Genomic DNA, 12,801 nt, shown 5'->3' with positions numbered 1-12,801 from the left:
TTTACTGTAAACAGTATCTTAAGCATTACTATCTTAAATTTGCACTTTTTGATAGGCTAAAAAGATGGAAATAAAAAAAATAAATGGGAGATACTTAAAGCAAAGGAGAAGATTATTTATCAGCTTATAATTGACAATCGTAACAGTAATTCCTGGTTTGGGGTGCATGTTCCTGTATACATATTTATTTATACATCTGCAGTACCATTAAATACTTCCGACAGTGTAGCAATTGAAAATATGCCAGAGCTGAACTGATGCAGGATCATAATTTCGGTTTTATTCTTGGTTGTTTTCTTAGTAATGAGTAAAACTGTTTGCCTCTTTGGTAGCTACTAATCAATGAGACTAGTATTTTTATAGATCTATTATGAAATTTACACCCCCAAATTACACCCCCAAAATGTAAGAGTCAATACTTGTAGAGGATTGCTACTCTATGCACTTCACTACATTAATTTACATTGAATTCCATTTGCCAGTTTACTGCATGCTTAATCAGTCTTAAGTCCTCCAATTCCTCAGTTAGCCTTGATTTTTTATTACGTTGAATAGTTCAGCATCAGATTCTGGAAATAATGGAGGATTCCAGAGAAACAGAGTCTTGAAGGATTCTGGCAAATGCTAGAACCAGAGCTGATTCAACACGGCTCATTTTTGCTCCCACTGTGTTTAGATGTTTTATCACAGGCATAAGCATAGAACTTAAGCATTACCCACTTTGAAAATCTGAAAAGCTGCACTAAGGCTTAGGTGGAGATTTTATCTTGAATCTTGTATTCACACATCTGCACCAACAGAAGAAGTGCAGTCATTCCATGAATCTATATAATAGTAATGAGAATGAAGAGTATAGCAAGTGTTAAAAGCTGCCAGGAGACCAAGGGAAAAACGAGTTTGCAAACACCGTGAAGACTGCTACCACAGAAGATCCAGAAGGGACACTTCAAATCCCAGTCCCCCCTAGGTAGATGCCAGTCATGAAAGGATTGGAGTACATCTTTCCCCTCTCAAAGAGAGATTCAAAATTTACATAGCGCCCTGGGGAAACACAGAGATGGGAAGGGTTTGCATGCACAGACAATGCATTTGGAAAAATAGTTACATTATACACACATTCAGTACGTGGGCAGCTTTCAGCAGTACCCTGCTGGTGTTAAGTCAGGAGATGCAGTCCCACAGACTCCACCTGCTCTCTCAAAAGTGGCATTATTTCCTCAACTTCAGTGACAGTGTACAGCACTCAAAGTGTGAATGGAGCTCCACTGGTAGCCTCACAAACATTACGTACTGGCAAGATTCTGATGAATGATACTGATGTAGCTGAGTGCTGGCTTAATGAGCTCTGATCAAAGTAAATACTGCCTTTTAAAACTACTTTACAGCACATTTTATACAGTTATCCAATTGAAAACTGTCCATTGAAATACAATCCCTTGAATGACTGTGCAATAGATGTAACAAATCCTCATATAGGATCTTTCCTTGTCACCAAAAGTAAGGTGAATAATTATTAACATTTTGTTTTGAGGAAAAACAAACCAACTAACCACACTTCAGCTTGCAAGAGGTTCTAAGAATGGCCTCATCTATGAAAAAGTGCCCTCCTATCAGCAATGAGCTATTTTATTGATAAATGGAGGATGGAAAAGATAAGAAAAGACTCAAAGGGTTTTCGGTAAGAGTTTAAATTGAGAAACTAATGATCTGGATGAAGGTACAGAGTGCATACTCAGCAAGTTTGCTGATTATATCGAAGTAGGAAGACGGGCTGACACACCAGAAGGCTGTGCTGCCATTCAATGAGACCTGGACAGGCTGGAGGACTGGGCGGATAAGAACCTGAAGTTCAACAAGGGCAAGTGTAGGGTCCTTCACCTGGAGAAGAATAACCCCAGGCACCAGTACAGGTTTGGGGCTGGCTTGCTGAAGAACACGTCTGCTGAGAAATACTTGGGAGTCCCCCCGGACAACAAGTTAACCTTTAGCCAGTAATGTGCCTGCCTGGCCAAAAAGGTCAATGGTATCTTGGGGTGCACGAGGAAAAGTGTGACCAGCAGGTCAAGGGAGGTTCTCCTCCCCTGCTACTCTGCCCTGCTGAGGCCGTATCTGGAGTACTGTGTCCAGTTCTGGGCTCCCCAGTTAAAAGAAAGACAGCCACTGCAGGGAGTCCAGCAGAGGGCTAGGGAGACCATTATGGGTAAGAAGCATCTTTCTGAAGAGGAAAGGTTTAGAGAACTGGGTCTGTTTCACCTGAAGAAGAGAAAGAATCTTATCAGTGCTTATAAATAACTTGAGGGCAGGTGTCAAGAGGATGGGGCCAGATTCTTTTCAGTGGTGCCCAGCAACACAGGAATGGGCAAGGGACATAGACTGAAACATAGGTGGTTCCATCTGAGGAGAAACTTCTTTGAGGGTTCCAGAGCACTGGAACAGGCTGCCGAGAGAGGCTGTGAAGTCTCCTTCTCTGGAGATATTCAAAACCCACCTGGGCATGATCTTGCACAACTTGCCCTAGGTGAACCTACTTTAACACGGGGGTTGGACTAAATGATCTCCAGAGGTCCCTTCCAACTCCAAACATTCTGTGATTCAGCACTGGACTTGATCAGACCCTTTTATGCCCCTTCTACCACTGTTTTTCTCACTTGTTCCTCCTTGATGACTTGATTCTCCTTCCTCTTCTATGTCCATTCCACTCAATATCCCATAAGAAACCTCTTGTTTAAAAAAAAAAAAAAGTCCAGAATGGTCTGAAATTCTTTTTCAAATTATTTTAAATCCTGGACCTCTTTAGGCAATAATACCCTTAGTCTGCACAAAGTGATTTCTGTCAAGTTGTCTTGTTGGGTTTCACACCAGGAGCAGTCTAACCTTCCTCATTTCATGGTCTCTGGATCAGCCAGTTCAGTGTGCTTCACTCTTCCGTCTTTAGATTCCTTCGCTTCTTCCACCTATCACTGTTCCTGAGGTGACTGTTAGGTCCTTGCATTTAATTGAGTTATCTTTAACCAGATGCCATAATAGCAATCATGTTCTATAAACAGGTCATTTGGATAAGAGCTGCTCACTGGTCTACAGAAAAGTGCAGATGGCAATGAAAGTAACTGGTCACCATGACCTAAGCACATCACCATAATTATCAAAGTTGACAAATATGCACCCATCAGTATAGCTGGGATCCCAAAGGGATCCCAAAAGCAGACAGACAGCATCACATGCTATTCTCAACAACAGAAATATTTTATACTTTAGTTATAGCCTCTCCCACTAATTTTATTTCTAATTCTTCTTGCAGTGTTTAGATTGTTCACTAATGATCAGGAAGAAGAAGGAGGGGCTTAATGCCTAAATAAACAACCCATGCTAGAGTTGTGGAAGGGGCATGGTACTAGATTTTGTTTCCTGTTGACTGGGAAGAGCTTATCTTGTTCCCAAAGATGACAGAATACAGTGATCACAAATTTTCTGGAGTTTTGCTTTGATGAAAACAAAAACAAACAAAAAAACCACAACCCAAAACCAAACAAAACCAAGAACAAAACAAACAATAAAAACTCCCAAAACTATGATAAAGACAGAAACTACACAATTATATCTCCTCATTTTTGTTCTCCAGAACAGGTATCTGCTTTGGAAGTCTGCTGCTCACATGAAGTTCTTGCTGCTGATGAAAACTGCTTGTTACATGTGCAAGGAGAATAACCTTTGAGAGATACATCACATGAGAATACAAGAAGAAGAAGAAGAAGAAGACAGACTTGTAGCCTTTCTTCCCTCTTTCAGGAAAGATTCTGCCCTACTGGCAGAGCTTGCAAAATGAACGAAAATGCCCTCCTAGAAGTGGTAATACAGAAGGTTTAGCTTTAAGACCTCAAACTGCACCAGCTCGGATAAGCTCTCAAAAGACCCTAAAGAGGTCTACCCTCCCACTTCTGTGAATTACATGGGCTGAAATTGGAGAGACCAAGCTTGAATACTACGCATACTACTGAAGTAAAATAACTTCTTTCTAAACAGAGTTGGCAGACAGGTACATAGAAATGAAGGCAAAAAAAAAAAAAGGAAAGTAACTCACTGTAGAGATGTATATACATACACACACACATACACACACACAAAAATCGAACAAAAGAAACCACATACACAGAAGAGACATAGCTGTAGGTCCAGAAGTCAGAGGATGGCATTACTCTGTACTATTTGCTTCACCATGAGCCAGGTGCAATGAGTGGCTTCTGCCCTATTGTAGGGTAAGAACATTAATTTCCTATAGCTTTGGACAGCACCACATAAATGGAGCTTGGAGACAAATCCATCTTTATTTAGAATCTTTCTCCAACATATCTTTGTCACAGTGTCAAGAAAAAAATCAAGTGTTTGAAAGAAATGAAGCTGTAAGGTGCTCTAGCATAAAAATGAGGACAATGCTTGCCCAAAAACAGATAGTATCTGTAGCTAAATCTGAGCAGCAGACACATACTTCCAGCATAATAAATATAGTATCATCTACACAGTAGTAGCAGTAATAATAATTTAAATGTATTGTTTTAAGCAAAGCTGTAAGAGCTAACACATACCTGAATCCCTTTTCAAATCAAACAAGAAATAAGTGTACCTTCCTTACTAAATATCTGTGGCAACACTCCAAAGAAGATGCATTGTGTTCTGTGCAAGAGGGAGAGAAATATCTTTTTTTTTTCTTTTGTCTTCTGTAGCCACCATAAACACCCAGAAATTTCAAGTTCAAGATTTTTTATACATTTGAGGAGTTCACTATGTCAGTCATAACCAAAAACGAAATCAGAATATCTGAAGTTGTCACACATGGGTTTGAAAATGCTTCTAAATGGCAGTTGTTAAGCCAGTGTTTCTGCTTTTTTGAAATAACATGTTGACTATGGTTGTTAAGATGTGTTTACACATAGCATAACAGTGCATGATATAGTATATAGCTACTACATTCAAGGTATGTATGCATTACAAATATGCAGACCAAGTAACTGGCAAATGCAACTCAATAATCAGACATAAATGGTTATATCACCAAGCATATCTTTCCAGAGAAAGTGGATACTGACAGATACTTCACAAAAGAAAAAAAAAAAAAGAGTGGTTGTATATGGTGGAAGAAAATGAGTTGGATTATCTCACTGCCACATATTTGTTATTTTATTAAATGCCTTTATCACTGTTTCTCTAAACAAGCTCTGCCAAACCACAGCAGCTATTTAAGCCATTGAATCCTGGTCCTCTACTTGAGACTACACTATAAATCCAGTTATATAAATTACACAAGTCAAAGCAAGGTATGAAATAGGAATGTGAAGGAGAAAGTGTGTGCTTGGCATGGTATCTTTTCTCCAGCTATGTCCTTGATAAAATAAATATATCACCACTTCCTGTAAATGCTTTTTCATTTATATTCTTATACTAATATAACACAGCAAGGCCCAGAAAGCAAAAAAATATTAATGCCTTTTTTTTAAGAAAACTTACAATAAATGTAACAAGTCTGTATTTTAAAAAATAAAGAAACATTTACTGTTTTGACACGCAAGTATTGATAACTGTACTCAGTTTCATTCTCAGCTAAATAATAATAAAACCTTCAATTTAAAAATTAAATGCATTCCATTCTTGCTTAGCAATCTGAGGAAAAAGGTGAATTAATATTAGAAGAGAAGTCAAAAACATATGTAGAGCCCAAAAATGCTTGCAAGGACAAAATGAACATAGGAGAATTAGTTAGGAGAAGAAAAATATGTATACAGAAATATGTACATATACAGAAATTGTATCAAAACATAGTAAGAGCATCAACAGAGGGTTGAGGGACACAGTTGTCAATAAGTCAGGTGAGTATAATGCAAAATGAAATGAGATTTGCCCAGCTCTTACTACATAGATAGCTCACTTAATGAACAATATCGTCATGTCTAATACACATTTTGGAGTACACAGACTGGGAAAAAATATAGTACAAAACTTCAGCAAAACACATCAATCTGAAGTCTTTTGCACAGTGGCAATATCAGTCTGAGTAGTTACTACTGGCTAGATGAGCTAGAATTCAAGAGACAAAAAACAGATAACATTGGGATTAGGGACTATAATACAGGCTACCTGAGTATGCTAGCAATTATTAAGAATTCTACCTACCTACTGGACAAGTCAATCTTATGCTTCAGGACATTCATGTGGTTTGACTCTGCCATGGAAATATACTGTTCAGGGTGGGGTTGGGGAAGTATTTTGGAGACATAAATTAGAAAAAACTTTTAGCTGATATTGACACAACCAAAAAACTACATAGTGATTACACTGAAGTGATCCACATTTATTTTAGTTTATTTTAAAGAATTGCTCATCCCACACTTCACACTCTACTTTTATGGGGAAGTTTTCCGAAGAGCAGAAAAAAAATCCTGTTCTTTAGAACTGCTTTTGAGAAAAGACAGAATGAAATATTTTGAAATATACTTTAGGAAAAGTTTGTACTAGCAAATATGCCAAGTGATCAAAACTCTCTCCTCCTATAGCTTCCATGGTTCCTCAAGTCAATAACAAAATAGAGCTTGACAACAAAATTAGGGTCAGTGTATGAGTCACATTGCAGCCAATTACATATATAACCTGCACATAATTTCTTTGTAATTTTTTTGACAGGCTGTTTTAAAACTATTGTAACAACTACTTTATGAGTAATACCGCACTAGAAAAAATATGTTTGTACATTTAACAAAACGAAAAGAAAGGGGACTGATATCCCTCATTACTTTAATACATCTGAAACAGTTACATGAAGCAGATGTTCAGACAAATTTTGAAAAACAAAATGCTAGAACACCGTTAATATAGCAAAGGGGTCTTCCAGATATAACACCAGAAATATAATGTGTCTTTCAAACATCCTGTTTGGTTCCTTGATGCTGTGCACACTGTATCAGCTGGGCCAACAGCACCTCTTTGACTGTGCCCACCCCCTCATAGCTTTGATCCCCCTTCCTTTCAAGCCCCTCTAAGTGTGCATAAGAATGAACTGCACCTTCAATGCTTACTCTGCAGCTATGTAAAACCATTAGAAGCTCAGCAGTAAAGGTCATGGGGAAGGAAGGTAGATGCTGCAAGTACATAAAGTACCCAAAACACCTCAAAGATTCTTGATCATAGCATGTAACTGTCCCTTCTCCTTTGAAAGATTCTCAGCAACTTGCACAGAACCTTTCAAAATGGAAGAAAGGAGGAGGATTTTAATAAGAAAAGGGAAATATATTATTATTCTATTGAGCTGATGTCTGACTGGTATCTCAAACAAACTGGTAAATGTATGCAAAGACACATGTAAATGTTTCACTAGCAAGTTAAACCCAGAGTTTTTTTAGGCTGCCTTTGTTCTAATGGAGCTAACCTCAAACTATTTTCCAAAGGAGTGTTTTGGTTTGAAGCAGCAGTGCCTTTCTGAAATTAAACTTACAGCCAACCCCACTTAATCAGGTACTGGTGCTAGTTTGCAGAGGAGTCTCAGTGTGCATGGACTAGTTTTCTTTTAGAATGAAGTAACTAAGAAGCTCCCCTGGAGGTATGCACCAAACGTGCTCTAACCCTTCACATATCCATTATGGTCTGAACACATGACTAATGCTTTTGACAGTTTTTAAGTCTACTCTGACACAAAAATAGACCTGCTCTGAGCGGGGACTGGACTAGAAGACTTTCAGAGATACCTTTTAGCAAGTTATTTTATGATTCTATGGAAAATACCAGAACTGTAGACAAGTGTCAAAGCAAGTGCCATGGCGCTAACTGATTTTTTCTGCTCTTGTTGTTTCAAATTATTTGCTCATGTAAACATAGATTTCCATGTCCAATAATTCTTTCTTACCTTCTTCACATTCTAATTTAATATAACACCAGCTACACTGGGTACTAAAGTTTTCTGTGGCAGTATAGAACTCTCTGCAGGTTTCTTCTTGCAAAGGTAGATTAACTTCTGCACTGCTCATTGTTGTCAAAGCTAGAGTACTGCAGAACTCAAGTTAGCTTCTTTCAGGTTAGCTCAGATATTTGCACACTGTACTGCTAAATGCAGTTAATATGCTGCTTGTCTTAAATAGGATGAGGAACTATAAAATCATAATGGCATGTACAACTTGAAAAAAACATTGCCAGTCATTAAGTGGTGGATATTAGCTATAAGCTTGATATTATCATACTCTCACAGTGGTTAATGATATCCATTATAAACTAGAATTCAAATTTATCTGGATATTCATTAGCAGCTCTGTACACAAGTTCTCATCCTTAGCTATGTGATGATTTCAAAATATACTTAGTGCTGTCATCATGATTCTACTGCCTTAGTATGAAGATGTACTTATTTTGACCTGCTGAAAAATGCTAGAAAAAAGTAAAGAGAGAAAAAGCAAAAAACTGCAAGAAAACTGAAGAGTTATTCAAAGGACTAATACAGAAAAAGGTGAACTGAGATGTATAAAATCCCCTTACAACAAAATGGTCTCAACTTTCCCAGAAACACAATGAAGTGAGAAGGTTTATATGTCTGCCATCTAAATATTTCCACTTGAATCTTATTTCCTACGAAAATGAGATTTATAAGATATTTTCTCCTTCCATCCATTCATCTGCAATAATTTGTCAACCTTTGTCCAGTTCCAGTTAAATTTGTTAAGATGTAAAAGTCTTGCTAATTAGAAATTTTTCAAAAGCTTCCTCAATCAAAAAAAAAAAAAAGAAATTAAAGAGACAAGACTTCCACAACAGTACCCCAGTCATGTGTTGAAGTGTAAGACGCTACTGCAAGTATTTGTGTGAGAAATAGTGAAAGATGAAGGCTTTAAAGTGAGAATACGCAGGTGAGCTGACAAAACTCCCTTGGAAGCTTAGTTTCCTTACTTCTACTGCTCATGGAATGATTTCTTTAGTGAGTTTACTGCTGCTGCAACAGAAATAAATATTTATATCTTAATTAGACAGAAAAATACAGACAGTGAATCCTACCACATCTGCTCCATGTCTTCTTTCCAGCAGAAGTCGGAAGACATTAGCTGTAATCTTGTTATCTTGCACACCTTGTCCAAGGCCACGGTTGTCATCCTGCATAAGTCGACGATCCATGATCACTTCCAACTGACCTGAAAGAGCAACACAATGATCATATAGGTTACAAGAATATGTAAAGGCTCTATTACACATAAGAAAAATACCTTGAAATATAACTTAAAGATTCACATTTTTTCTCTTGCATATGGAAGAGTAATAGCAGGTCAATATTGCTAGGACTGATTAAGAAAACAGTTCACACCTTTGGGCTTTGGCTGTTTATAACCTTCCAAAAATTTTCATCAGCCTTTCAGCACAAAGTCCTGCAAATTTTTAACGTAAGAGTCTAAACAGAAGTTTAGCACAAAAAATTGTTACTGTTAACTATTATTTGTAACAAGGATACTTGACACATCAAGCAACAAAGAAAAGAATCACCCCAAGTAGCTGCAACCATATGAAGAGGCTTTCTTTTGAGGAACTGTGTCTTCATCTTATACTCCATAAAAGAGTGCACTTCCCAAATATTTTTTTTTTCCTTTATTTGTATTTGTTTCACAGTTGGAGGCAGAAAGAAAAACAGGTAGGTAATATGAGTATATAAATACTCACCATCACTCCTTTTTGCAACAGTATTTTCCCTTGTGGGAGCAGGAAAGAACTTTGTACAAGATGGACACTGAGTATGAAGTTCTGAGTTTATACTGAATTGCAGCATGGCCATTCATACCTCTTTAAGCACACTGTTAAATCATAAATAACCTTATGGAAAATGAAGTTTATATCTTTTCAAGTTTATATCTCCAGAGGGAAACCAGTTCAGGGCATGTAAATAAGGCTGTTACAGTTTTTACACACTCAATCTTCCAACAATTGTACTTGTTTCCTAAATAAAACTGGAAGACTGAAGTAGTTGTTTCCTAAATAAGAAATGCACAATTTAAGGTACTAGAAAATGCTGCTTAGCAAGGCAGCCTCTTTTATACTTCATTTTTGTCCTACAAGTACTTATCCAATTTTTCTAAATACTTGTTCTTCCCTCAAGAAAAACAGATTTTATGACAGAAGTCAGTTGGCAATGAAACAAACTACCATTTTGAAATAAGGCATAAGGCTAGGACTGTGCCTCAAACTGATGGCCTTTGTGGATTGCTGCACAAACATGGGCTAACAGACATGTATAAGTCTCTGAAAAAAACTGCAACCCCAGTAAGAAGGACAAACCTATGATAAATTTTGGTCAAAGTTTTCAAAGAAAACAGAAGATCTAGATCCAAAACTAGCTGACCACATTTTCAACATTCACTAGGAAATGAGGATAATGAAGGCTGGCAAAATAAAGCTTTATGATTCTTAACACGATTGTGAACAGCAAATACAAATGATCAGTGCTGCACAAGTCAGAGATTAAAAAAAACATTTCAAAAGTAGGTAAAAGATTAAAAAAGACTGTTTTAGTGAAATGTCTGGCTTAAAAATGGTATAAACATATTGCATCAGACTTCAGGACATAAGTGATCCCTTCTATTTATCCATCAGGCTGCAGGGAAGTTCACCTCTAAATGACAGCGGTGCATCTTAACTATCTGGAGGATTTCCTTGTGGCTTGAAGGACAATCCACTAAGTAGTCAATTATAGTAGTACTGGATGGAACTTATAAGGTGGAGGATGTTCAGCATCTAACATTAAAAAATGATTATGCATTCAATCCCACCAATGGGAAAAGTAATAGAAAGTAGGAATAAAATTGTGACAGTTATTGAGTCTCTGAGAAGCTGTTGTTGAAGACTCATGACAATACAGTCAGAAACCATACTCCATGGTGCCGAGATCATCTGACAGCATGAGAGTTCACTAGCCACTCCATAGTAAGGAACCTGTCTCTAATTCAAGAATGAGAAGCAAGAAATAATCAGCTATTTATATACATCTCAGATTGCAGGTTATGCCTTGAGACATACAGTCTCAGACACACAGATACACAGCTGCTGAAGGCACTTGCCTAAACTGTAATGTTTTTGAATTTTCTTCCAGGATCCCTTTGAGATCCTGAAAGGCCTTCAAAAGAAGTGTCAGCAGTCACACAACTTTCAGCATCATTTTTGTTCTGATATTGTTGCCTGATATTTAACTGCAATATGGGAAACAGCACTAGCCTTGTCTTCCCTAACTTGAAGACAAAGTGGGGCTCCCTGTGGACTTAGATGTTTCATTATTCTGTGATGCAGAGACTAGGATTGTTAAATCACAAATACTACAAAGTAATGGAGCTTCTGCGCACTAATTTAGTCTCCAATACCTATGTAAGAAGTGTCTACGAACATCTGGTGGTGTCAAGTTCATTTACAAGGTCAGGCCAAAGGGAATTTCTAGCAATAAAAGGCATGAAAAAATGTATTTTAGGTCTTGTATCAGGTAGTTTTGGAACAAAAGGCTAACATTATCTACTATGGCTTTATTAATGCGTTGGTCTATAGGCCAGTTTTAACTCTTTGCCCTAAAGCAAATTAGGTTTGCTAATACTGCTGTCAATCTAGTACAATACTCACCTTTTGTCAGAATAGACATTAATATGACATTTTTTCTGAAAAGAAACTGGGAAGTAGGTTTTGGTATAGGTTCTGATGTTTTGGTTTGTTTTGGTTTTTTTTTAAATGTTCACTCTGTTTTTCAAAACTACATAAATTTAAAACTCATACTACAGCAAGGAATTATACAACTTAAATTATGATTTATATACCTCATTTTGCCCACTGCTTGCTAGTTTTATTTGAATGCCTCCTCATTCTGGTAGCAGTATAGACTGAAAAAATGACCTCTGTTTCCATATCTCCAGGCCATTCATCACACCGTTCTCTGCTGAGAGGGACAAGACTTTTGGAATTCTTAATATGAATTGATTTTTCTTGTCAACATATTCATCAGCTCAAAGTACTTCATCAAATCTGTGAGGTATGATTTTGCTGCAGAAAAAGCATGTTGGTTCTTATCCAGGGTCATTTTTATCGTTTATTTTGCTAATTCTGGTCTTCAAAAAAGCTGCTATTGTTTTCCTTGTTGGGGATGTTAGACTACACTGCGTATCCCTTAAGACTAGCGCTTTCTACTCTAAAGTAAACAAATCAAAAAACATGATCACCATTACATTATCCATCTCAAGCCCTCTGCTACCAGACCAGTACAAAAGAGAACCTCTTAGTTTTGCTGTTTACTACTTGAGTTCCATCAGAGTTCTTAGGTGAAAAACACCTGTTTCTGACAATTTATTGTTCATTTTATCTTTTTTTGTAATCTCTTTGCTCTGTCTCTAGTCTGAGACTGATCTTCCACTGAAGATGACAGGATCTCATGTGGGAACAACCTCTATCTCCTCCCTTATGGATATATGCTAAAACTTGTCAGAGTTGGAGAAATGTATTTCCCCCCTTCAAACACTAGTAGGTATGGCAACCTCTGAGCGAACTATTTCACACGATCAAGAAGGATAAGCCTTTATAATACCTTTCATCTTATACTTACCATTTTTCAAGCTTGCAACACCTAGAGACTGAGCTGAATGAAGTGTCAAACGAACGCCAGCATCTTGGATATAAGCCATTGTAGTCATAGGATAGATATTCGCTTGAAGAGGCAATTTACTCATCGTCAGTCTGGGCTGGATCTGCAATATGAACACGAACTTCAATAAAATATGTTATTTTTATGCATTTAAATTTCAAAGACCATTTCAGATATTT

General features: G+C 37.3%; 1 protein-coding gene across 1 annotated transcript in view; it reads right to left on the bottom strand.

The window, feature by feature from the left end:
* Positions 1-12,801, bottom strand: part of MAN2A1 (mannosidase alpha class 2A member 1) — a gene marked incomplete at its 3' end in the record, with an annotated part of 106,902 nt that overhangs the window by 6,657 nt on the left and 87,444 nt on the right. Inside the window, exons 18-19 of the mRNA XM_080362024.1 lie at positions 12,584-12,725; positions 9,022-9,155 (exon numbers count right to left, since the gene is read on the bottom strand). Of these exons, the coding sequence (XP_080218150.1) occupies positions 9,022-9,155; positions 12,584-12,725 (276 nt within the window). The remainder of the gene's footprint in view (positions 1-9,021; positions 9,156-12,583; positions 12,726-12,801) is intronic.

Source organism: Nesoenas mayeri (assembly GCF_963082525.1).
Source record: "Nesoenas mayeri genome assembly, chromosome: Z".
NCBI lineage: Eukaryota > Metazoa > Chordata > Aves > Columbiformes > Columbidae > Nesoenas > Nesoenas mayeri.
This window is presented reverse-complemented; position numbering and strand designations above follow the sequence as displayed.